The sequence below is a fragment of the Arvicanthis niloticus genome, chromosome 22, assembly GCF_011762505.2.
Source record: "Arvicanthis niloticus isolate mArvNil1 chromosome 22, mArvNil1.pat.X, whole genome shotgun sequence".
Taxonomy (NCBI): Eukaryota; Metazoa; Chordata; class Mammalia; order Rodentia; family Muridae; genus Arvicanthis; species Arvicanthis niloticus.
The window spans coordinates 48,965,220-48,991,365 of record NC_133429.1 but is presented as its reverse complement, the minus strand read 5'-3'; the positions used below and the strand labels follow the sequence as shown (position 1 = coordinate 48,991,365).

General features: G+C 52.9%; 1 protein-coding gene across 3 annotated transcripts in view; it reads left to right on the top strand.

Annotated features, from left to right (window-relative positions):
* The window catches only part of Lrp1 (LDL receptor related protein 1), an 80,418-nt gene that overhangs the window by 27,864 nt on the left and 26,408 nt on the right, over nt 1–26,146 (top strand). For 2 of the 3 annotated variants that reach the window (XM_076920504.1, XM_076920505.1), the window contains exons 11-41: nt 747–983; nt 2,147–2,327; nt 3,251–3,473; nt 4,349–4,550; nt 4,775–4,900; nt 7,916–8,056; nt 8,229–8,354; nt 8,695–8,811; nt 9,155–9,235; nt 10,761–10,928; nt 13,562–13,744; nt 14,088–14,288; nt 15,192–15,437; nt 15,584–15,781; nt 16,695–16,899; nt 17,032–17,196; nt 17,651–17,895; nt 18,050–18,181; nt 18,666–18,893; nt 19,066–19,240; nt 19,325–19,419; nt 19,601–19,750; nt 19,915–20,055; nt 20,430–20,564; nt 22,418–22,549; nt 22,801–22,935; nt 23,106–23,235; nt 23,348–23,474; nt 24,397–24,548; nt 24,633–24,757; nt 25,010–25,387. In XM_076920504.1, the coding sequence (XP_076776619.1) occupies nt 747–983; nt 2,147–2,327; nt 3,251–3,473; nt 4,349–4,550; nt 4,775–4,900; nt 7,916–8,056; nt 8,229–8,354; nt 8,695–8,811; nt 9,155–9,235; nt 10,761–10,928; nt 13,562–13,744; nt 14,088–14,288; nt 15,192–15,437; nt 15,584–15,781; nt 16,695–16,899; nt 17,032–17,196; nt 17,651–17,895; nt 18,050–18,181; nt 18,666–18,893; nt 19,066–19,240; nt 19,325–19,419; nt 19,601–19,750; nt 19,915–20,055; nt 20,430–20,564; nt 22,418–22,549; nt 22,801–22,935; nt 23,106–23,235; nt 23,348–23,474; nt 24,397–24,548; nt 24,633–24,757; nt 25,010–25,387 (5,280 nt within the window). The remainder of the gene's footprint in view (nt 1–746; nt 984–2,146; nt 2,328–3,250; nt 3,474–4,348; nt 4,551–4,774; nt 4,901–7,915; nt 8,057–8,228; nt 8,355–8,694; nt 8,812–9,154; nt 9,236–10,760; nt 10,929–13,561; nt 13,745–14,087; nt 14,289–15,191; nt 15,438–15,583; nt 15,782–16,694; nt 16,900–17,031; nt 17,197–17,650; nt 17,896–18,049; nt 18,182–18,665; nt 18,894–19,065; nt 19,241–19,324; nt 19,420–19,600; nt 19,751–19,914; nt 20,056–20,429; nt 20,565–22,417; nt 22,550–22,800; nt 22,936–23,105; nt 23,236–23,347; nt 23,475–24,396; nt 24,549–24,632; nt 24,758–25,009; nt 25,388–26,146) is intronic. The other variant, XM_076920506.1, reaches the window with a different exon arrangement.

Here is a 26,146-nt window from a genome sequence, read left to right as displayed (position 1 = left end):
ACGTATTCTGAAAGCCACACACTCCTTTTAGGCCACAGATTTCACTCCTGAGTAGAGGGCGTTAGAATGCAAACAAGCCGTCCTCCGATTTCCCATCCAAAGCTGCTCATGTCAAATCCCCATCACACAGTGGTCCTAGGGCTAGAGTGGAGTAATCTTGTGTTTTCTGTGAGTGACTCAGAACCCTGTCTGCTCCACGTCTCCTGACCCGCCCAGCCAACTCACTGCAGCACCTCAGACCCAGATTTCAAGTTGGGTGGTGACCATGTGTGTGTGTGAATGTGTGCATACATGCGTGTGCATCATGTTAGTGTGTGTGTGTGTGTGTGTGTGTGTGCATGCTTGTGCTTATGTGTGTCTGTGTATGCATGCATGTGTGTGTACCTGCAAGTGCATGAGTGGCTGTGTATATGTGTGTGTGTGTCTGTGTGTGTGCAAGTGGATGTGTGTCTGTATATGAATGTGTGTGCATGTGTATCTTTGTGTGTATGTGTGTGTGCACGCGACTGCACATGTGTCTGTGTGTGCGCGTGCACGCGTGAGTGCATGAGTGTCTGTGCAACTGTGTGTGCGACTATGTGTATGTGTGTGTGTGAGTGCATGTGTGTCTGTGTGTATGCATGTGAGTGTATGTGTATGTCTGTGTGTGTGTGCGAGTGCATGTGCGTATATGCATGTGTGTGTGTGTCTGTGCACACAAGTGCATGTGTGTCTGTGTAACTCTGTACCCTTTGCACCTTCCCTAGAACCTGAACATGAGCTGTTCCTCGTGTATGGCAAGGGCCGGCCAGGCATCATCAGAGGGATGGACATGGGGGCCAAGGTCCCCGATGAACATATGATCCCCATTGAGAACCTTATGAATCCACGGGCTCTGGACTTCCACGCTGAGACTGGCTTCATCTACTTTGCCGACACCACCAGCTACCTCATTGGCCGACAGAAGATTGATGGCACGGAGAGAGAGACTATCCTGAAGGATGGTAAGGGAGGCGTCAGAGGTGGGAGGTGTGTGGGAAGCACTCCTGAGGGATGTGGTGCCTCAGACAGGAAGACATCAGAGGCTTAGATTGCTCCCCTCACAGCATGAAGAGTCCTCTGCCATGAGCTGGCTGGGCTGGTTGGCATGGAGATGAGGGGATAGACAGGTTGACCCCTGTGTGACCCCGTTCTTGGCTGAGCCAAAGAGAGTCAGGAGGATGGATGGATGTGTTAGGCAGTGTGGGCTGCCTTTGCCAGCCCTTGGGAAAACTCAGGGTCTCACTGCCATTGGCTCAGAGCCCTGGAGCTGTGTGCAGCATACAGCCAGGAGAGGCCATAGGCCCTGAATCAGAGCTAAGCCTGTTACATCAGACAGGGCCCATCTACAAGTGTGTGTGTGTGTGCTCGGAGTGTGTGCAGCTAGATCTCACAGCCACGGAAACCTTCACCTTTATGTGGCCTGAGAACACTGTGTCTGCTTCTCCCTCTGACCTACTTTGCCAGGACCCGCTGTGCAGTGGAGCCATCCCCATGGGGGCTTCTGAGCTGTGTGTGTTTTACCTCAGATCTGTATTTTGGGGCCCTAAGAACTGGTTCCTTAACCAGTCAATCTGGCTTGCTCCCCACCCTCTGTGCAGCTCAGAGAACCTCAGCAGTCAGCAATCATAAGACTGTGTGGAAATCAAGAGTAACTCCTGGTCAGGAAGACATTGGGGACCCCTATACAGGGGAACTGCTATTTAAGGGACACTCGAGATGAAGCCTTTGGCTAAGGGAAAACTCACTTCCTAATTTATTCATTTTGTGAGCTCAGGTTTTTCAGGCCCAGGATGGATGGTGGCATCATACTCAAGCAAGGAGCCAGTGCATGCAGCCCTGGCTGTCCATCTAAGCACAGGCCCAGACATGCCCTCATCTGAGAGCTTACCTCAGTCACATAGTGTCCTGGCTGTCCCCATGCTGTTTTCAAAACGTAGATGTGGCATCGTAGATGCAATGTATATGTGACATCCGAAAGGGTCTTCTCCATCCCCTGAAGCCTCCCTCCCCCTTCTTCCTCCCCAGTCTGCCCACCATTCAGGGTACCACATGCCTCCTGCTCCCCCTGCCTGGCCACCATGGGTCCTTTAAGGGTCACCCCCATGCATTCTCTACGCCCTCACAGGCATTCACAACGTGGAGGGCGTGGCCGTGGACTGGATGGGAGACAATCTTTACTGGACTGATGACGGCCCCAAGAAGACCATTAGTGTGGCCAGGCTGGAGAAAGCTGCTCAGACTCGAAAGACACTAATCGAGGGCAAGATGACACACCCCAGGGCCATTGTGGTGGATCCACTCAACGGGTGAGACTGCCCAGGCCTTGGGATGGGTGCATGTGCATCTTAGAAGTCTGGGGAGGGAAACAGCAAAGCCAGGGGTGTGCCTGAGCGCAGGCAGGCTACAGAGGCAGGAATGGGAGCCTGAAAAGAGAGCATGTGTCTGTCTGTCCATCTTGAGGGGGGAGAACAAAACCCTGATACACACCCGGAAGTCGGCTTGTGCTGCTCCCCTTGTCCCCTGGTTCCCCTTGGCCCTGAGCCCCGCTAGCCTTTGGGTCTGCGCAGGGCTTGCTTGCCAACATCTGCACTTGCCTTCCTTCCCTCACCCAGCACTTCCCTTCCCATGCTTTGCTGTCTGCAACTCCCACATACCAGCATGGTTTCTTGATAGTGTCTGGGGTCTCATGAAGCCCCCTGCCTCCCCCCCCGGCCCCCCGCTGTTCACCCCAACTTGCTGCCTGGATTCTCTCTGCCCATCACTTTTAATTTTCCTCCTGGTTTTTCACTGCAACATGACCTTCTTGAATGACTTGTTTCTCATGGGATGTAGGCTCCTAAGGGGTGGGGAATCTTGGTCTTGCTGCATCCTGGGATGCCAGAAGCATGCCCCGATACAATAGCTGTTCATCGGGTGTTTGTTGTATGGAGGCCTGAGTTGCTGTGATGTAGGATTCAGGGATAAACAGCTCAGAGAGACCCCTGGGAGGAGCTCTGGATACCACCTCATGACTGGAATCACAACAGAAGCTGCTGTGGGGGGCAGGGGGGGGCTGGAGATGGCGGGGCCTGGAGAGATGGCTCAGAGGTTAAGAGCACTGACTGCTCTTCCAGAGGTCCTGAGTTCAATTCCTAGCAACCACATGGTGGGTCACAACCATCTGTAATGGGATCCAGTGCACTGTTGTGGCAAGGGTGACCATGTGGTGCTGACCAGACACTGCCCACAGGTGGATGTACTGGACAGACTGGGAGGAAGACCCCAAGGACAGTCGGCGAGGGCGGCTCGAGAGGGCTTGGATGGACGGCTCACACCGAGATATCTTTGTCACCTCCAAGACAGTGCTTTGGCCCAATGGGCTAAGCCTGGACATCCCGGCTGGGCGCCTCTACTGGGTGGACGCCTTCTATGACCGAATTGAGACCATACTGCTGAACGGCACAGACCGGAAGGTGGGCAGGCATGTGTACATTGTTTAACCCTGTTTCTATGCTGAAAACTCCGTGAGGGTGTACATGTCTGAGTGTGTAGGCCTTTGTCCTTCTTACAGGTTTACGCATGGCTACTCCATGCATGTGTGTTTGTATGTTACGTATGTTGTCTTGTTTGAGGGTGTCTACCTGTATCTGACTGCTCACAGGCACAGCTATGTGTGCACCTCTGTGCGTGTGCACATACATACAACACGCTCCGGCGTAGTCATGCAGCAACATGTAAGGTGCCATGGGACAGCATATGTGCATATTTGTTCACTCCCTTGGTTCATGAGTAGTGTTTAGGTGTGTGGACCAAACAGCTCTGGGCACCTCTATGGTCTCGTGTCTCCTCCTTCCCACAACTCAACACTCTTTGAACAAGCTACACTACAAAGCTTGTTATTTCAGAACATCATGGGCCTCTGTTCCCCAAGCCTTTGCTTCCTGGGGATCCCCCTAGTTCTTCTTTGTTCCCTTTCTCTTGAATGTTGTCTCCAGGTCACTCTTCCCCATATTACCTAATGTGCCCTCCACGGGACAAAGACGGGTGTTCTTAGTGCCTATCACAGCTCCGCCCTTAATAGATCCCAGTAAATTTTGCTTAGGTAGAGAAATAAATGGCTGAATGTTGGTGTGCGTGACTGCGTGCGGGTGTGTGTGTATGTGTGTGTGTGCGCGCGCGTGCGTGTGTAACACGACACTCCTATTGAACGGCCCGTTGAGAGCTCCGTATGGACAGTGTCCTTTCTGGGTCGCCTGTTGGAGTCAGTCAGGACTACTAGGGCCCCTAGTCGTCCCTCGGACATCTCTATTTGCCCTCCTCTCCTCAGAGACATTTCCTCCATTCCTAGATTGTATACGAGGGTCCTGAACTGAATCACGCCTTCGGCCTGTGTCACCATGGCAACTACCTCTTTTGGACCGAGTATCGAAGCGGCAGCGTCTACCGCTTGGAACGGGGCGTGGCAGGCGCGCAGCCCACCGTGACCCTTCTGCGCAGCGAGCGACCTCCTATCTTTGAGATCCGAATGTATGATGCGCAGCAGCAGCAAGGTGCTCCTTCATAGGCTGGGGACGGTGGGTTGGTAGGATGGGACCCCAGGCTTTAATATCGAAGACTTCCCAGAAGCCTCTGTTCCCCATTCACTTCTATTCCCACGTCTGTGTTCCTTCTCTTTCAACGCGACCTTCCTCTCCCGACTTCCTCTTCGGTCTTCTTACTTTGTGTGCTACTTTTCCTAACTCTGCCGCCCCATCCGTGTCCCCCTCTCCTGCAGTGGGTACCAACAAATGTCGGGTAAATAACGGAGGCTGCAGCAGCTTGTGCCTAGCCACCCCGGGGAGCCGCCAGTGCGCCTGTGCTGAGGACCAGGTGTTGGACTCGGACGGTGTCACCTGCTTGGGTATGAGGGACCTGCCTCGGACAAGGGTGGGAAGGTAGCTTCATCAGAGAATGACAGAGGGCAGGGGAGTGCTCTCTGTTCCCAGTTGAGATCAAGGAAGCAAAGAGAGGGTCCTGAGATGCTGACAGGAAGCAAGGAATGGGGTTCAGAGGAGGCTCTGGAGCTGAAGGAGAATGGGGGTGGGGTAGTTACGAGGGCATGAAGCTGGGGCAAGTGAATAAGGATTGAGACAGCGTGTGAGAAAGGAACTATTCTTAACTCATTTTCACTTTAACTATCATTAGAGTAAAATGACAATGTTTCAGAATACTGTAGGCTGGGGATAGTGGAACTGCTCCTTAACCTCACCATTCAGGAGGCAGAGGCAGGTGGATGGCCGTGAGTATAAGGCCAGAATGGTCTGCCATTCCAGGTCAACCAGGGCTGCAGAGTAAGGCCCTGTCTTAAAAAGATCAAAAGTAAAAGCAGAAAAATACTGTAACCCAGCCAAGTAAGATATACATGCCTAGAGTCCCAGCGCTGGGGAGGCTGAAGCAGGGGGATTGATTACAAGTTCCAGACCAACATGGATATCCTAGCTCAAAACCAAACAAAATTTAAAAAGGAAATTAGGAAAAATAAAAGCCCAGATCCAACCAGTGACCATGAGTGTGATACTGTGGTAAGTCACACAAGGTGCTTTCTTCCCTGGGTGGACAGTTCTGTTTTGTACATAGCCGTCACCCAATGTGTACACATCTATCTCCTGCCTCGTTTGGTTCTTCATCACAGTATTCTGTGTTATCCTTTTTAGAGTACTGAGGATCATCCCAGTGCCTTGTATACACTAGATAACCACCCTACCACGGGCTACACACTCAACTCCTTACGTTCATGGTTTTATTTACTTGTTTTTATTTTGTGTGTGTGGGGGGGTATTTTGCCTGCATGTGTGTCTGTGATCCATGTGCATGCTGTGCCCATGGTGGCCAAAAGGGGGCGCCAGATTCCCTGGCCAGCCAATGCTCCTGACTTCGGATCCATCTCAGTTCATGATTTAAATAACCTTGATCTCCTAAACATAAGAAGGGTTCCAGGGATGTTGGCCTTCAGGTAAGGCCTTAGGTCCAGTTCCCAGCATCATTCACACAATTAAGGTTAAAATAAAAGTAGGTACTCATTGTAAAAGCGAATAAATGTACGGTGTAGAAAAACACCAAGAATGCAGAAAACACCCCAATCCTACAAGCCCACGATGCCATTTTAGGGGGAATCCTACATGTCTCTGCACATTTATGTCTACATAACGGGGCAGTGCTGTATGAACACTCTTCTGGTCCCTGCCTCCGTCACTTACCAGTATACCGTAAATATGCAAGCAGCGTTTTTAGTGGCCAAACTGACCTATTTAGTAAACATCCCATTGTTGGCTCAGCCATTTCTCTGCTGATGTGTGTTGTTTTTTGATATATATATATATATCTCCAACATTCACTGAGCATACACTACGTGTTGTTTTAAGAATTTCCCGTGTAGTAACTTACTTATCCTCTGACACGTCTCTGTGGGGACAGCATTTTTATTTACAAGGGATGAAACCAAGTTCCAAGTTACCACAGGCATCCCGACTGGAAAGTCTGACCCCAGAGCCCGTTTATTTATTAACCCTTTTGTAGTGATCGCATACTTATACTTTCCCATAGCTGGAATCAACTTTATCACAGGTCTGTGAGTGAACTGTGTCAGTAGTTGGATGTGGTGGCCTATATCTTTAATCTCAACATTCAGTGGGCAGAGGCGTGTGGATCTTTGTGAGTTCCAGGCCAGCCTGGTCTACACAGAGTTCCAAGCCAGTCAAGGCTATATAATGAAATCTGCTCTCAAAACACGAATACAAAAGGAAGACACAAGAAAAAAAGGCTCAGTGGAGATCAGTGTCCAGCTGAGAACAAGACTAAGTGTCAGTGGAGGCTGAGGACACTGCAAAGGATGTGAAAGGGGCCAGGGGAATAGAACTGTCTTTGTGGACACTGACATCATTAAGAATTAAGCAGGGGCTGGAGAGATGGCTCAGCAGATAAGAGCACTGACTGCTCTTCCAGAGGTCCTGAGTTCGATTCCCAGCAACCACATGGTGGTTCACAAGCCTCCATAATCGGATCCGACGCCCTCTTCTGGTGTGTCTGAAGACAGCGACAGTGTACTCATATACATAAAAATAAAATAAACAAAAACCAGAAGTTCAAGGCTAGTCTGGGATACATGAGACCTCTATTTAAAAGTAAATAATAGAAGAACAGAGCCAGGAATGGTTCTAGAGAAGGTGACAGTGGGTCTGGAGCAGAGCGTTCTTAGCCATGATGGAGCGACTAGAGAAAGTCAACACTGGTTTCTAGAAAGAAGGGGAAGAGCAGCCAAGAAGGGGCTCTGCGCAGCAAGGAGCACACACACACCAACTTCCGAGGCCCAGCGGTCCGCTCTGCAGAGGTTTTAGAAACTGGGTTAGAAAAGAGAATGCAAAGCTCGGGGCGACTGACAGCACAGTCTGGGTTCCAGTGGCCAGTGGCATAGACAAAGGTCTGCCTAGATGCTAAGGACAGTGATGGTGAGGTAGCTCCGTTGGAGGTGGGAGGGGATGGAAAGAGTAGCGCATGCGCAGATCAGGAGACCTGTGTTTACTCCTGAGGTGAAGCTATGGCTCTGTGAGAAAGTCCCGGGCAGGATCCTTGGGGGCTCCTGAGATGACACCTAGGGGCCATTCAGAGTCAGCAGTGGACCAAGCATATCTCTGTGACCTGTAGTAAAGAGATCTCCTGAGAATAGTGTACTCTCAGACCGCAGGGAGATACAGACATTGCCTAAGAAAGAGTTACCGTATTGAAACAAATAATCTGCTCATGAAGAATTCTTTACTAGGGGAAAATTACTCTGTAGCATATTAGAAAACGGTAAATCAGAAGAGTAGTTAAGGGATTTTTGCGCCTGTCCCGTGGCCTGGGTCTGACCTTCCCTCTCACACTCCTGTGGTACCCACAGCGAACCCATCCTACGTGCCCCCACCCCAGTGCCAGCCGGGCGAGTTTGCCTGTGCCAACAACCGCTGCATCCAGGAGCGTTGGAAGTGTGATGGAGACAACGACTGTCTGGACAACAGCGATGAGGCCCCGGCACTGTGCCGTGAGTCACCATTCCCACCCCGGGGTGGACGGGCAGCGGGACTCTGGATATGTGCCCCTGCCCAGCAGTGGGACTCTGGATGTGCGCCTGCGCAGGGCAGCGGGACTCTGGTAGTGCGTCCGAGTGAACAGAGTCCATTCTCACTGACCCCTGACCTGTTCCCCTTCCCCAGATCAACACACCTGTCCCTCGGACCGATTCAAATGTGAGAACAACCGGTGTATCCCCAACCGCTGGCTCTGTGATGGGGATAACGATTGTGGCAACAGCGAGGATGAGTCCAACGCCACGTGCTCAGGTGTGGAGAGCCAGGCCTGGGAAGATGGAGGAGCCCATGAACCCAGAACAGAGAGGAAGGGACCCTGGGCAGGAGGTGGGGTCTTCCATTCCCTGCCAGGATGGACAGACTGACCGAGCTAGGTGTACAGGTGTACAACTCTAGATGGAGATGAGAAAAAAAGATGGAGCTTTTCCCAAAGACCCCAGAGATTCCCTTGGGAGATGGGGTCAGGTACCAGTGTGATTTGGGACACTGGAAAAATAACATCTCAAATAGAATAGACCTGGGGAGGGGGGCAAAGACAATGGGGGAGGAGAGGGGCTGGATGATGAACATCTGCACCTACCCCGCCCCCCAGCCCGCACCTGCCCACCCAACCAGTTCTCCTGTGCCAGTGGCCGATGCATCCCTATCTCTTGGACCTGTGATCTGGATGATGACTGTGGGGACCGGTCCGATGAGTCAGCCTCATGCGGTGAGGGCCAAGACATGGCAGGAAAGTCTGGCTGGCTGAGGGGAGGGGCAGCTCCTGGGTGGGGTCTGGAGACCGTGTGCACCTGGTAGGCTTCAGTACGTTGTTGCTTGATGAGTTTTGTCTGCAGCAGGGAATAATAGCACCCCCATCACAGTGTTGATTTGGGGAGGCTTGTGTTGACGCCTAGCAGGGTGAATGAGCAGTTTCCGGCTGAGCCTTCTCCCCTATCTGGCTCTGTTAAAGGCTCCTGCTCCTAGAAGGGTCCCCTTCACCACCTGCTTCTTAACGTGAGAACGGGTGACTTTGAGAGCCCTACTCAACTGTTTCTCTTTCTTTCTGACAGCGTACCCCACCTGCTTCCCCCTGACTCAGTTTACCTGCAACAATGGCAGATGTATTAACATCAACTGGCGGTGTGACAACGGTAAGAACTTACCTCCCTCCTCTTACCGTAATTCCTAGGAAAGCCAGAAGCCACAGCCAGGCCCCAGGGGAGGCAGGCAAGATCTTAGACTCAAGCTGTGGTTTTCTGGAATACACTGAAACCCTGAGGGGTTGGCTAGGAGAAACAGGAAGAAGCCAGAAATACCATGAGGCACCAAGGTGGGCAGAAGGATACAGTTGTATCGCCCCTGCCCTCTGGCAGAGCTACCCACCCTCTGGCAGGAAGTTAAGTGAGGGCAGAGCAGCAAAGGAAGAGGCTTAGCGCCCACACTCTTTTCCCTACATCCTCTGCCTCTTGGGGTCCTTACTGCATGCCCCAGGCTCTGGGCTTCAGGCTTGGAAGCACACCTGGAGGTCAGCCATGGACCAGGTGATGTCAGCCCTGAGCCATAGGGGCCACAGTGTGTGTAAGCACACGTGCAAGTGGTTGTTGTGTGTGCTGTTTCAGACTCTGTTCTGTCTGGTGTGCTGTTTTGTTGTGTTGTGATGTGCTGCCCCAGGGTCTCCAGCCCTGCTTCACATTCGAGGATGGGTTGGGTCGGTACCATGTCACCCTCCTCTGTGCTGTGTCTCAAGTGCCAATGGTTGCCCTGGCGGTTTCTGTGTTTCAGAGAAGGATTGTGGGGACGGCTCTGACGAAAAGACCTGTCCTGAGCCTGCCGGTCAGTGCATAGAGGCACATGCACCATCACCCCAGAGCCCCAGATGGCCTTAGCCTCTCCAGTTCCCTAGGCTTCCTGGCCCAGAGCTGCCAGACACACAGAGACAAAAGAGGCAGGGGCAGAAGAGTGGGTACTACAGGGAAGAATCAGGAGAGGACTCGGGAGGATGTTCAGAAGAGAGAGGTGACAGAGGTGGTCCTGAGGAGGCCGAGACCTGGGGGAAGAAAATCAGAGCCAGTTAAAAGTGTGTAGGAACACACTACACTCCGAGAGCACTGGCTACCCTCCGTCTTTGAGAGTCCTGTCAGTGAGTGCAGAAGGAAGTTACCCTAGGGCTTAGGAGGCAGGATGTTCACCCAGATACCTACTTCAGAAGAATAATCCTCTAGCCTTAGCTGCAGACAAGCCTCTGGGAACCAGCACCCAGTGCCAGTGTCTGGCGATGTCCAAGCTCAGTGTGTGGCTGGGTAAAAGCCCTTCCAGTCAGCAGTCTTACCTAAACCCCACCTACCTCCTCTTTTAAACCATTAGAAACCTCTCCCTAGCCCCCTAAAGTAAGCAATCCTGTTCTCATATCCTGCTGCAAAGGATGTCCCCACCCCCAACTTTCTGAGACTCAGGGAGGGGCCTCCTAGAGCCCACCCACTGCCTCCCCCACCCCATGGGCCATGGTGCATGCTGCAATCTATGCAGTTTCTGTGTCTTTTCTGTTTGTTATTTTTCTCAGTGGGGGTGGGGCGGGCTGTGGGTGGGCATGGGGGGGCTAGTGGGCCAAGCTGGGGTCACAGAAAGGCTGCTCTACTGACCCCCATCCTCGACTCTCCCCCTGTTCCCTCCCTCCAGACAATGACTGTGGGGACAACAGTGACGAAGCTGGCTGCAGTCACTCCTGCTCCAGTACCCAGTTCAAGTGCAACAGCGGCAGATGCATCCCAGAGCACTGGACATGTGATGGGGACAACGATTGTGGAGACTACAGTGACGAGACGCACGCAAACTGCACCAACCAGGGTGAGCACTCTGGACTAGCATCCAGCCCATCTGGCCACCCCCACCCCACTGTTGTCACCACTCAGGAACCCTGAGATCACTTTGTCACCACTCTGAGATCGCTGAGGCTTGCCTCTTGTCCTTGAGGAGGCTCCAGTCCCACGGGAGAGGGCGGTGGCTGGCAAATCATTGCCATACAGTTAAGATTGAAGGCCTGGCAGTTGGGTGGCCTTAGGTCTCAGCTGCAGCTTGTTATCTGGGTGGCCTTGGGCAAGTTACCTAATCTCTGTGGGTCTCTGGGTTTTCTTGGCAAATAGCACTGACATGGCATTAATCAGGGTGCAGGGATGTATGTGTCTGGGAGCAGTGGATTGACAGGGAGGCAGGCATGGTGGCTCACACTGATAATCCCACCACAGGAGAGGCTGAGGTTGGAAGACCCATCATTGACAGTAGGTCAGCCTTCCCCAGGGAGTAGGGCTCCATCTCAAAAAGGAAGGAGAAAGAATACCAAGGACAGAGAGGAGGCCCCCAGTACCCAGATCAGAGGCTGAGTTTCCCAGAGGGCACGGATCCTCTCTGTGGGTGTTGGTGTCGTCACTGCCATGAAAGCGGTCCCATATAAGCTGGGTCTGGCTTTAAGAAAAGACAGAAATGCCAGTTTTTTTTTCCTGTGAAATGTACTGTATTCTGACACTGGTATATCAGCCTGCTAATGTTTTTGCTCCACAAAGCATGTGGTGGAGTAGAAAAGCAAACTGTCCTGACTTCAGGGCTCCTCAGCCTGTGAAGGAAAACACATCCTTGTGTCTTCAGAGACCTTTGGCCTTCCTTTGTTCTGAGACTCGTTGTCTCTGCCTTCATCCTCACGTAGCATCTTCCCTAAGTGTGTCTGTCCCTGGGTCCACATTTTTCTTTTTATAGGAACGTTAGTACTGTTAATTAGGCCCAACCCCAATGATTTCAATCTACAGAGACATTATTGCCAAACAAGGCGGTATGTGGGGCTCAGCATCTTTTTAGGGATTGCAGTTTTCAGCTCATGACAACCGACAGTTTACCTACAGGTCAAAAATATTTCTGCAAGCCTTACATGGTACATGAACCTCCAGCTAGTAGTCTCTGCCTCAGAGTTAGCATCCTGCTGGGTACCATGGATCACTGTTTGCATCCAGCTGAGAAGCAGTGCCAAGAGGGTCACAGGAAGCTCAGTCTTCAGAATAATCTCTGAAAAGGATGAGGAAATCTAGAAAAGGATCCCTTCCTAGATGGTGTGAAGCAATGCAGGCCTTGCCCAACAAGCCAAGTAGACCTGGCTTCCTCTGCATCCGGGCTTCTTCCTGCAGGCTGTAGGTGGAGACAGGAGGGGTGGGACCTGCTATGTGGGCAGTGTTGGCAGTGCTAGTTAACCTGTGGTTCTGAGCAGACATGGCCTAGGACCTTGAGGAGAATGTGGGCCTGCAGGTGATTACAGTACTTGTATAGGAGAGTGTGAGGCTTCTTATGGGGGTACAGGGTGGCTGGTCAGACGGCAGACGCCTCATGCAGGGACAAGGGGATGAGGTTACTCCAGAAGCAGCTGCTTCCAATAGCATGATGACAGTCGGGCAGAGGCTGACCTGGGAGGCGCTGGGGGCACTTTGGAAGATGCTATGAAGTTGGTGGTACCTTTGGAAGACAACCCCAGAAGGAAATTACCTCACACTGAACTTCAGGCTCCCAGGGAAGGAAGTCAGGTCATAGGCAGCTGCTGAGAGTTAACACATGAGAAGAGTGTGCCCCTTCATGTCAAACAGGCTGGAGAGTGGGCACACCATGCAGCCCCAGTTACTGACCATCAGTGCTCATACTTGGGGGGCATTTCCACTATACCTCTGGCCTACGGGATCAGGTGGGATACAGGAAGATCTGGATGGGCCTATGATTCCCAATACTACCCTAGGGCTTCACGAGCCCTCTGCACACATGGAAAACGTGTCGAGATCTCTGAGTCCTTCACCCACCTCTGGTCCATGCTCTGCCTCCCTTCCCTCCCAACTCTGCCTCTACTGGCCCATCTCAGAGGCTTCCCACGGGATGTTCCTCTGTTGGGTGTGTAACTGCACCTATCTTAGTGGCTCACTCGCATCCCCACTGAGGTGATTTCTACCCAGGGCTCTGCCAAGGCCACCTTGTCGGAGGTGATATCATTTCATTAGCCTGGCAGTATGAAACGCAGGTCATTGCTTGCAGTCATAACCCAGGTCCATCCCCTTCCACTAGACCTTAAGCTATGCAGGAGGAAGGACTTAGTCTTTGTGTCTGCAGCAGGCGGGACAGTGCTAGAACATCCATCGCTGACACGCAGTGAGTGTGCAGGGAATGAGGGAGACACGTTAGGTGGATGCATTCGAGTCCTTACTGATGGAATATGTAGCTGGTCAGCATCAAGAACTTAGAGGAGGGACATTAGATAAGACGGTTACCCCAGGATCCTTGAAGATTTGACAGATCTGAGTCTCTCGATGAGTTAGTACTCTCTGGCTATCAGCAGGCTCACGGGACGCCCAGGGTATCCCCACTCAGCTCATCATCCAGGCTAAGCAGAGGTAGTGGGAGGAATCTATCCAGAGTGCCTCTCCATCCTGATGCACCCCCCCACCCATGTCCTCCAGCCACAAGACCTCCTGGTGGCTGCCACTCAGATGAGTTCCAGTGCCGACTAGATGGCCTGTGCATCCCCCTGCGGTGGCGCTGTGATGGGGACACTGACTGCATGGACTCCAGCGACGAGAAGAGCTGTGAGGGGGTGACCCACGTTTGTGACCCGAACGTCAAGTTTGGCTGCAAGGACTCAGGTGAGAGGAGACAGAACTCGGGGCTTCATGGGTAGGAGGAGGCCATCTTGAGAATGTAACAGTGGCTTGGTGTTGTGTGGAGGGGAGGGCGAGAAAGAGCCAGAGTCTGTATGGAGGACCCCGGGAACCCAAACCCGAGCTGGAGTTGAGTGCCAGCAGCTTCTGCAGGTTCCTGCCTTCTTCGTTAGCTGTGTGGATTTGACACACAGAAAAGGTTTCAAGGCTCATTGTGGGCTCCTTCAGTGAAGATGCTATTAGAAACGGCCACTGGGTCTGGGCAGGGCACAGTGAGTTCCACTCTACAGTTCTGGTTCCTCATTCTGTTCCCATCCTGATCCCTCAGCTCGGTGCATCAGCAAGGCGTGGGTGTGTGATGGTGACAGCGACTGTGAAGATAACTCAGACGAGGAGAACTGCGAGGCCCTGGCCTGCAGGCCACCCTCCCACCCCTGCGCTAACAACACCTCCGTCTGCCTGCCTCCTGACAAGCTGTGTGATGGCAAGGATGACTGTGGAGACGGCTCCGATGAGGGCGAGCTTTGCGGTAAGGCCCCAGCAGGGCCTGGGGTTGGTCAGCAGTGTGCAGAGGCATCTTGTCCAGGGCAGGGCTGTAAGAAATGGTCTGTGGCAGGAGGAGGCAGGACTGTGTCTCCAGCATTGATCTAGGGCATGCCTTGCCCCTGTGTGAGGCATCCCACAATTCCTGTAGTATTTGCTCTGAGGAAGAAGAGGCACAGAGCTCTTAAATAAACTAGCCCAGGGCCATCCCACTCTGAAAGCATGGCAGGGAGGGAGCCATTAGGACTCCTGTCCTGGAACAGACACCCTCAGTCGGACCACTGAATAGGGAGGACAGGCTGGGGGTGAGGCACGGGGTTGAGGCATGATTTGAGCTGACTTCTGGAGGAGGGGAATTTAACCGCGCTCCCGGAAATGGGCAAGATGTGTAGAATGAGTGAGGAGGGTCAGGGAGGTCTGAACAACTGCACTGTCCCAGAGCAAACAAGACATCTGACTTCTGGGAAAGAGAATGAAGGGTAAGGCCATCTGAGACTGCAGAAACGCTGCCATGGGGCATGTCAGAAAAGTCAGGGCATTTCCCCCTGCACCCTGCCTCGTGTTACACCTGAATCGGGAGGGATCAAAGAAAGGGCCTTGACCTAAGGATCCTCCCAAAGAGGAGGCAAAATGCCCAGGTCCCAGCTATGGACGAGAGAGCAATGAGAGCAGACAGGATGAGGAGAAAGGATGATAGATCTCCGTGCCAGGGTCTGGTGTCCCAATCCTGATCCTAAGAGAGCCTGGGAAAAGGAGGCAGAGGCTCAGCAGGGCTGTGGTTAGGGACCTGGGGCTTGAAACGGGATACAAAAGACAGGGCTGTGTCCTGCCTCCTCCCAGATCTTGACCTGGGACCCTATCCCCTGCCTGTCCCTCCCCCTCACCCCAGACCAATGCTCTCTGAATAATGGCGGCTGTAGTCACAACTGCTCAGTGGCCCCTGGAGAAGGCATTGTATGCTCGTGCCCTCTGGGCATGGAACTGGGACCTGACAACCACACCTGCCAGATCCAGAGCTACTGTGCCAAGCACCTCAAATGCAGCCAAAAGTGTGACCAGAACAAGTTCAGCGTGAAGTGCTCCTGCTACGAGGGCTGGGTCCTGGAGCCTGACGGCGAGAGCTGCCGCAGTCTGGGTAAGACACAGCGGAGTCTAAGGGAGCCAGCCAAGCCGGCCTAGTCACGTGCTCGTGCACGTGACCAAGTGGGGCTGTATATCCCAGGACAGGGTGGCACGGCGGCTGTAAGCCCTTCGCTGACCTGATCACATGCCTCCTTCCAGATCCCTTCAAACCGTTTATCATCTTCTCCAACCGCCATGAGATCAGACGCATTGACCTTCACAAGGGGGACTACAGTGTCTTAGTGCCTGGCCTGCGCAACACCATTGCCCTGGACTTTCACCTCAGCCAGAGCGCCCTCTACTGGACCGACGTGGTAGAGGACAAGATCTACCGTGGGAAACTGCTGGACAACGGAGGTGACTCTTTGGGCCTGGGAGAGGTGCCAGGATTGTACACAGATGGCACTTGGACACTCAGGGTCACAGGCCCAGATTCAGGTGGCCCCAGAGCTGAGGCTTTGGCTGCCCATCCCCCACCCTCCCTGTTAATTGGGTTAGATTTTGCTGTGGGTCTCAGAGCCTGATGCCCCATAATTATCGTAAGCATTGCTGCTAGTCTGATAATTAACAAAATGATCACCCTTTCTTTGGAACGGCCTGAAGCCTGGCTCCCCAATCTTGGAATTTCAGGCTTAGAAGGAAAATGCCATATAGGGACTACCTCTGTCTCAGGGTAGCCCGAGCCATCACAGGCTCAGTATTGAGCATCTATTATACGCTGGGCACTGGACACAGTAGTGATTGAGACAGACAATTTTAAGTTGTGTGTCAGGACAGAGGCAAGGAAAAGACATGTCTTAATAGGGCAGTTCGTATTGTTTATTATAATGGAAACATCTCAAATGTCCATCTTCGGGAGAATAGCTAACTAAATACCTGAGCCGTTCATCACGTGACAATTTCCAAAATAATACGACACACAGACATATTAACATAGAGTATCTTCAGGATATTCTATGGGTAATTTCTAGCATGTTCCATCATCCTTATAGTGTGTCCAGACATGTTCTCAGAAGCTCCTTTCCCAGATTAGCCCCCTCAGAATAGTACATACATAAAGTGGCGTCCTCACCCCCTCCTCCAAGAGCCCCCTTTCCCACCTCCCTCCCAGCGGGAAAGAGGCCTGAGAGAAGAGAGTGGGACCTGGGCCCTTCAGCAGTCTGGGCAGAAGTGTCAGGGTGAGGGTGGGTCACTGAGGGATCCTGTGCTCCACACCTCCACAATGCCCTGACCCAGGAGTCTCTAACCACCTGCAACCTTCCCTCCCTAGCCCTGACCAGCTTTGAGGTAGTGATTCAGTATGGCTTGGCTACACCAGAGGGCCTGGCTGTAGACTGGATTGCAGGCAACATCTACTGGGTGGAGAGCAACCTGGACCAGATCGAAGTGGCCAAGCTAGATGGAACCCTCCGGACCACTCTGCTGGCGGGTGACATTGAGCACCCAAGGGCAATCGCGCTGGACCCTCGGGATGGGTAAGGACTCTGCTCGACTGTCCGTAGCCGTGTTCAGCCTGCCCAGGGACACGATTGACTCCCCCTCACACACACCCCGAAGTGTTTATGTGTGGTGTGACCACCTCAACTTTGGCCTTCCTCCCTCCCTAGGATTCTGTTTTGGACAGACTGGGATGCCAGCCTGCCACGGATTGAGGCAGCATCCATGAGTGGGGCCGGGCGCCGAACCATCCACCGAGAGACAGGCTCTGGGGGCTGGCCCAACGGGCTCACTGTGGATTACCTGGAGAAGCGTATCCTCTGGATTGATGCCAGGTCAGCAGCACCAGGGCAGGGGAGGGGTGGGACCAGTGTGAACCAAGATGGAGCCAAGAGGAGGGTGAGGGGGTGAGGGTGGGGAGGATTGAGGAGGAGGAGCAGGGTTGTAACCTGCAGTCATTCACCCTGTGTCCTGCTGAGGGCTCTGTCTGCCCAGAACAAAGAGAAGGTACCTTTTCCTAACACACACCGGAGCTCTGAATGCCAACTGTAACCCTGGGAAGGAAATCTAGAAGATTCCCTTGGGGGGGGACATAAGGCTAGGATCCTAACCTATTGGACTACCCCACCTCCAACCCGTGCAGCCTCGAGTTTTCTCTTTAGTCCCGGGCAGGGCTCGGGAAGAGGAGTTCCCGGGTGTATTGAGTTGTGAGGGTGAGGGAAGGTGGACACCTGGGCAGGGCACCTTACTGGGAGCCTCACTGCACTGTTCCCTCCATTACACCCTCAGGTCAGATGCCATCTACTCAGCCCGGTATGACGGCTCTGGCCACATGGAGGTGCTTCGGGGACACGAGTTCCTGTCACACCCGTTTGCCGTGACACTGTATGGGGGGGAGGTATACTGGACGGACTGGAGAACAAACACCCTGGCTAAGGCCAACAAGTGGACTGGCCACAATGTCACCGTGGTCCAGAGGACCAACACCCAGCCTTTCGACCTGCAGGTGTATCACCCTTCTCGGCAACCCATGGGTAAGGGACCTGAGCCTTTCAGGCAACTGAAGAAGAACCGCCAGCCCCTGGACGGGGAGGGCGCTGGGGTAACGGGGTTGTGGGGGGATGAGAGCTGGGCCAGGGAGGGGATCAACATGTTACAGGATGTTCTTGCTTTTTCTCTCCGGACCAGCTCCAAACCCATGTGAAGCCAATGGGGGCCGGGGCCCCTGTTCCCACCTGTGCCTCATCAACTATAACCGGACTGTCTCTTGTGCCTGTCCCCATCTTATGAAGCTCCACAAGGACAACACCACCTGCTACGGTAGGAAGCCACCTCCCCTGAACAGCTCCGGGTAAACTGAGGAGGAGAGGTCGGAGGTTCCTGGTGTTAAGCAAAGGACTGACTGGAAGGAGGGGCTCTGAAAACCGGTTAGCGCTGGAGGGAGGGGCCACAACCACCAGGACCTGACGCGGTCTCTTCACAGTTTTCAACCTGTGGGTCTCGACCCCTTTGGGAGTCAGATGACCCTTGCACAGGGACTGTATATCAGTTATCCTGTATGCCACGTATACCATCGCTGTTCATGACAGTAGCAAAACGACAGTTGTGAAGTAGCAATGAAAATAATTCTATGGTTGAGGGTTACAACATGAGGAAGGGTCACAGCATTAGGAAGGTTGAGGGCCACTGTTGTAGCAACAGGCCAACAGCTGGGGGAGGGGGACTCAGGGGAGGGGCTTAAACTAGGTAGGCAGGAAACCTGAAGGCAAGGGACTGCCCTCAACGGCTTGCCTGTGTCCCACAGAGTTTAAGAAGTTCCTACTGTACGCACGCCAGATGGAGATACGGGGTGTGGACCTGGATGCCCCATACTACAATTACATCATCTCCTTCACGGTGCCCGACATCGACAACGTCACAGTGCTGGATTATGATGCCCGAGAGCAGCGAGTTTATTGGTCTGACGTGCGGACTCAAGCCATCAAACGGGCGTTCATCAACGGCACCGGCGTGGAGACCGTTGTCTCTGCAGGTTCTGGCCCTGCCCTCCACCCCAAGGCTCACACCAATCATATCCCCTGTGATTCTGACGCTCCTTCTCCAAACCTTATCTCCAGCCCATTTTTTGACCCTCACTCCCCAGGTACCACACTCAACCTATACCCTGCAAATACCAACCACCCACTCTTTATTTGTACCCCCAGACTTGCCCAACGCCCATGGGCTGGCTGTGGACTGGGTGTCCCGAAATCTGTTCTGGACAAGTTACGACACCAACAAGAAGCAGATTAATGTGGCCCGGCTAGACGGCTCCTTCAAGAATGCAGTGGTGCAGGGCCTAGAGCAGCCCCATGGCCTGGTCGTCCACCCTCTTCGTGGGTCAGTCTACAGCCTGGGGCTGGGGCACACCCGTGTGAGGAGGGAAGGGGAGGATCTTTAACCCCTTCTTGGTTCCTTTCCCAGCAAGCTCTACTGGACCGACGGGGACAATATCAGCATGGCCAACATGGATGGAAGCAACCGAACTCTGCTCTTCAGTGGCCAGAAGGGCCCTGTGGGTATGTGCTTGCCCTCCTTGCTCCTGTATGTCTCTAGCTCCCCCGTTAGGAGATGCTCCTAGTGTCTCTCTGGTGCCCTAGGCCTCTTCCAGCTTCCAGCTTGGTGTCTACTCTCACTACACCCTGTCCCAGAGCCATAAGGGCCATGGCGCCGTGGTTCTGACACCCACTCCTCTTTCAGGGTTGGCCATTGACTTCCCAGAGAGTAAACTCTACTGGATCAGCTCTGGGAACCGCACGATCAACCGGTGCAATCTGGATGGGAGTGAACTAGAGGTCATCGACACCATGCGGAGCCAGCTGGGCAAGGCCACTGCCCTGGCCATCATGGGTGAGGGCTCTGGTGGGAGGAGCGATGGGAGGAGGGATGGAATCAGAGCAGGCCAGGCACCGCTGAATGGTGGGGGGGGGGTATCTCATGAGCCACTTCCCACCCTTGCAAGAGGGCTGAGGAGGGGGCCTTCCCGAGGGTCTTATTCCCTCCTGTTGCCCCAGGGGACAAGCTGTGGTGGGCAGACCAGGTGTCAGAGAAGATGGGCACGTGCAACAAGGCCGACGGCTCCGGGTCTGTGGTGTTGCGGAACAGCACCACGTTGGTTATGCACATGAAGGTGTATGACGAGAGCATCCAGCTAGGTATGCAGTGGGCGCGGGATGTGATGTGCAGAGGATCGGCAGCAGCAGGGATGGGGGGTGGCAGAGAGGCTGCAGAGCCGTGACCATGAGTAACCTCCAAAACAGTGGGGTGGGGGGATAGAGGGAGGGCTGAGGGCCGGTCTTCACTCACAGGACCTTTTTGTACCCTTATCCCCACTCATGTGAAATGTAGATTCAGTCTGGCCAGAAGGTCCAGGGTTCTAAGAAGACATAAGACCTGAGAGTTGGGTTGGGTGGGACCCTAACTGGTCCGAGGTGAATTCAATGACTCTCCTCTCTGAGTAGCCCAAGCCTGTCCTTCACGAAGGCCATCTCACCCTTTCTGTCCACTCCCGTGTCCTCCCCCCCCCTAGAGCATGAGGGCACCAACCCATGCAGTGTCAACAATGGAGACTGCTCCCAGCTCTGCCTGCCAACGTCAGAGACAACTCGCTCCTGTATGTGTACAGCTGGTTACAGCCTCCGGAGCGGACAGCAGGCCTGTGAGGGTCAGTTCCCGGCATTTCCTGCCTAACCTTGACCCCTTCTGCCCTGTTGCTACATCATGTGTTTGAGAAAGACGGTGTTCATCATGCATTACCTGGAATCTTGTGGGTTAGATGCTTATCCAGTCCCACCTTCTGGGTCCTGCAGACAAAAGCTCAAGCCAGAAAATGGGGCCGGCATAGTGAGAAGCCAGACACAATGTGCTGGTGATTGTCCAGCACCTGCAGTAGGTTTTGGTTAGGTAGACAATAGCTGACCAAAGCAGGCCAGCTTGGCAGAAGTGGCAGCCCTGTTCTGTGCCCTGGGCTCATAGCATGGGTAGAATTTGATACTTGGTTCATTGAAGAAAGAAGTTGGTGGTACAATAGAGTGTGCTTAGCATGCCGAGCCCTGACTAACTCCCAGTTACGTGTGCGTACATTGGAGACAGACACTCATGCTATATAAGTGGCAAGAAATGTAGCCGAGCAGCCAAGTTCCGGGGCCCCTGAGCCCTGTCGAGGGCAGTATGGGAAGACTATGATAAGGCTGTGAGCATGGGTGGGGTCCTGTGGGTTCTCAGCCAGGAGTGCCTGGAAAGTGGTGTTTGGAGATTAACCTGGGGGCAGAAAGCTTACAGAATGGGGGAGGGAGAAACCAAGGCAGTTAGACCAGTTAGGAGGCTATTAGGAGCATATGCCTGTGAGGAGGCAGGCTCTAGGCTGGGCTACTCAGCTGGCTTGCAGGGAAGGGGTGAGACTCAGAAACACTTCACAAGAACTTACTGGTTTACAAGCTTGCCCTTGGACAGCTCTTTTCCCCAAAGTGCTCTGCCAGAAACCTCCTGCTTTGATGTGGGTAGGTGTTACAGAAAGGAACCCTGGGCTGAGCAACATGGAAACATGGGTTTTTTTTTTTTGCTATTCAGCTCCTCAGAACCCTGAGTACACTGAGCGTATTTCGGGAGACTTTTAGTGTCTGGGGTTCCCCAAATGCACTTGACTGTGTTTTTCTCCTCTTCCTCTTCTTCTTCCTCCTCCCCCTCCTTCTCTTCCTTTTCTCCCTCCTCCTCCTCTTCCTCTCCCTCCTCCTCCCCCTCTTCCTCCTTCCTTTCCCTCCTCTTCCTCCTCTCCCTCCTCTTCTCCTTCCTCCTCCTCTTCCTCCTCCTCTTTCTCCTCCTCTTTCTCCTCCTCCTCTTCCTCCTCTCCCTCCTCCTCTCCTTCCTCCTCTTCTTTCTCCTCCTCCTTCTTCTTTCACAGAGTTTAAGCAACCAAGGCTTAATGGGGGGGATTCACTGGGGCACACATTGTATCAAAGGGATGGAAATCAGGGAGGATTCTGGGATGCATAGATAGCGGTGCCCTCTCAGAAACAGGAAAACTGGGAATAATACTGACTCCGGGGGCAACCAAGATGCTGGAACTTTGTGTTGGGAGAGGATTTGGAATACAGCAGAGACAAGGCAATGAGAAACTTAAGGTCAGACCAAGTGCCAAACTGGGAATCTAGATTTTGGAGTCTTGCCGCTTGCCTCGCTCCTCGGGTTGTCTGCTACGACCTCCCCTGAGGGTCTGTGAAGGAAGGAGTTGAATTAAGAGGGCAGGGTGCTGAGAAAGAAATGTAAGTCTCTTTCTGCCCTCTAGTGGTGAGTAGTGTTTCTGCAGGTGGACCCCCAGAGCTGGGGCTCTCAGAGACCCTACCCAGTCAGGTACCATCTCCTGTCCAAGCTCCAGGTCTCAAACATGGTGTGAGTGTTTAATGGTCTGGGAGATGGGTAGAAGAAACTGACAAAGGGGAAGCCGAGAAAAGCAGTTTGAGGGTGACAGGAACCTAGCTTCGCCATCAAGTTCATGTCTGAAGTGTCCTTGTGTTGCAGGTGTGGGTTCTTTTCTTCTGTACTCTGTACATGAGGGAATTCGGGGGATCCCACTGGATCCCAACGACAAGTCGGATGCCCTGGTCCCAGTGTCAGGAACTTCACTGGCTGTTGGAATCGACTTCCATGCTGGTGAGCTATTGGCCTGGGGATTAGTCAACATGCCCCAGTAACTTATGGGGGTGACACCTTAAAGTCCCAGAAGGGCTGCTTGTACTGGCTGTAGCAGCCGCCTCACCCCTTTCTGCTGCCTCCCTACTTCCAAGAAAGCACCCGGCACCTCCAGCCCCCACTCAGTGCTATCCTGACCCTCCACGTGGTTTGACCCCCTTGCCTTGCCTCTGCATTGAGGGGCTTTCTCATGTCTGGCCCTCTGCTTCCAGAAAATGATACTATTTATTGGGTGGATATGGGCCTAAGCACCATCAGCAGGGCCAAGCGTGACCAGACATGGCGAGAGGATGTGGTGACCAATGGCATTGGCCGTGTAGAGGGCATCGCGGTGGACTGGATTGCAGGTGAATAGAAGGAAAAGAGACTTTGTGGGAAAAGCACAGGCCATGGGGACATGAGTACTGTGAACCTATGGGCAGGAGCCAGTGGGAGCTACAGAGAAAACTTGGATGGAAGGGAACCAAATATAAGGCTCTCTACCAATCTCCCTGAACCCCACCAACTCCCTCCTCAGGCAACATCTACTGGACAGACCAGGGCTTTGATGTCATCGAGGTTGCCCGGCTCAATGGCTCTTTTCGTTATGTGGTCATTTCCCAGGGTCTAGACAAGCCTCGGGCCATCACTGTCCACCCAGAGAAGGGGTAAGGAGCCACGCAAGCTGGCTTAGATCTCTTGACCACAACAATATATTCTGACAAGGCCCAACTTGTGCATGAGATGGGCTCTCACCCCCACTTCCATCCCTACCCACAGGTACTTGTTCTGGACTGAGTGGGGTCATTACCCACGCATTGAGCGGTCTCGCCTTGATGGCACGGAGAGAGTGGTGCTGGTTAATGTCAGCATCAGCTGGCCCAATGGCATCTCAGTAGACTATCAGGTATGGACACACCCTGGAGCTAACAGAGGAGACGACCCAACCTCTGTGCCTTTCTCTGTCAGTTTCCTTGTGGTTAACCAATCAGTGTTAGACGTGGACCAGGGAGGGTGGAGGGGGCTTCTAACCCATTTACCACCTAGAATAGTAATCTGCCCTGGGATGATGGAGGGTGGTCATGTAGAAGTAGAGTATGAGAAAGCTGGGTGTGGTAGCATATGCTGAACACTCAAGAGGCTGAGACAGGAGGATCACTTCAAGTTTGAGGCCAGCTTGGACTATCCAGTAAGATCTTATCTCAGAAACTTAAGATAGATGCATAAATAGATAGATGGATAGATAGATGATAGATATATAGATACATAGTTATACAGATCATAGATAGATGATAGATACATAGTTCATAGATAGATGATAGATACATGATAGGTAGATGTTAGATACAAAGATACAGATGATAGATTGATGGATGATAGATCGATACATAGATACATAGTTACATAGATCATAGATGGATAGATACATAGTTATATAGATAGATGATAGATACATAGATGATAGATTGATAGATGATAAATAGGTGATAGATACATAGATGCATAGATAGATAAATACATAGATAAGGCACTGACATGGTATTTGCCTAACATGCTTAGTCCTGGGTTTAGACTCCAATGCTGCAAATGATGGCAATAATAATAATTATTAATTAAATAATTAATAATAAATTAAATTAATTAATTAAATAATTAATAATTATCAATTAGATAATTAATAATTAATAATAAATTAATTAAAAAGAATGGAGTGAGGGTGTGTTACTACTCAGGTCCACATAGTAAGTGTGGTTACACATGAACCAGATCCCTACTGCCTGGGATGCAGGAGTTAGAGTCCAAGGTGAGCTGGGTACTTCTGCTCACAGGGCGGCAAGCTCTACTGGTGTGATGCCCGGATGGACAAGATCGAACGCATTGATCTGGAGACAGGTGAGAACCGCGAGGTCGTCCTGTCCACCAACAACATGGACATGTTCTCGGTGTCTGTGTTTGAGGATTTCATCTACTGGAGTGACAGGTGAGGGCTAGGTCCTGCTTCTCCCATGGGTTTCTCCTTTCTGGCTTCTTGGTGGCATCCTACTCACGACTTTTCCTTCTCCAGAACCCACGCCAATGGCTCCATCAAGCGAGGATGCAAAGACAATGCCACAGACTCTGTGCCTCTGAGAACGGGCATTGGTGTGCAGCTTAAAGACATCAAGGTCTTCAACAGAGACAGGCAGAAGGGTAAGGCTGGGCTCTGGGCCAGGGCAGAAAGGTGAACAAGGACAGCGGAGCCTTGGAGGAAGAGGGACCAGGTGGGAAGTCAGAGTCTCCAGGGCACTTTCCAGTGACTCACAAGAGCTGGGGGCAGGGAGGTAGGACTGAGCAGCAGGATAGATCTGGATATTGGATGTCATGGCTGAGCAGGACTCAGCTGAAATCTCCAACTGACCCGAGGACAGTACACCATACTACCTTCTGATGCTCTGTCCCCAGGTACCAACGTGTGTGCGGTAGCCAACGGTGGGTGCCAGCAACTCTGCTTGTATCGGGGTGGTGGACAGCGAGCCTGTGCCTGTGCCCACGGGATGCTTGCAGAAGATGGGGCCTCGTGCCGAGAGTACGCTGGCTACCTGCTCTACTCGGAGCGAACCATCCTCAAGAGCATCCACCTGTCGGATGAGCGTAACCTCAACGCACCCGTGCAGCCCTTCGAAGATCCTGAGCACATGAAAAATGTCATCGCCCTGGCCTTTGACTACCGAGCAGGCACCTCCCCGGGCACCCCTAACCGCATCTTCTTCAGTGACATTCACTTTGGGAACATCCAGCAGATCAATGACGATGGCTCAGGCAGGACCACCATTGTGGAAAGTGAGCCGAGCCCAAGTCCTCCCAATAAGCACTGGTGGGCGGTGGGGAGACAGGTGGTCAGCATGGACACACAGGCACCAGCCAAACCCATGTGGTCCCAAGGCAGGGTTCTCAACCTGTGGGTCCCACCTCAGATATCCTGCATGCCAGATATTTACAATACAATTCTTAACAGCAGCGACAGCAGCAAAATTACAGTTAGGAAGTAGCAATGGGAAAGTTTATGGTTAGGGTCACCACTGCATGAGGAACTAACTGTATTAGAGGGTTGTAGCATCAGGAAGGTTGAAAACCACTGTCCTACAGGCTGGCCAGATCCACTGCTGTTGTGGTATCCTGCACATTTTCCTTTATGTGGGGCCAGAAGGAGGCCCCTTCCTTCCACGCACTGGTTTCGTTCTGCCCCGAGAACAAGCACAGGCAGCAGCCGTAGACCCAGGGGCAGCCCCCCCCCCCCCCCCCGCGTGGGAGTCAGCAGCTCCAGTGAGCTTCCAGTGAGCCCTGACCTCAGGAGTCCGGGTCTCAGAGGTGTGCACATGAAAGCTGAGCCTGGCAGCCAGCGGCCCTGCCAGAGTGAAAGCCACAGAGCTGTCACCAGAAAGAGAGAGCGCCTCAGTGCTCAGCGCTGCCTTTTACCGAATCGGGTTTTCCGTTTATACTTCTTTACCCCACCTTCCCCCATTTAAAATCTTTCTTTGTAGCCACACATAACCTTGATTTGAAGTTGTCTGATCCTCCTGCCTGAACCTTGTCCTGGAC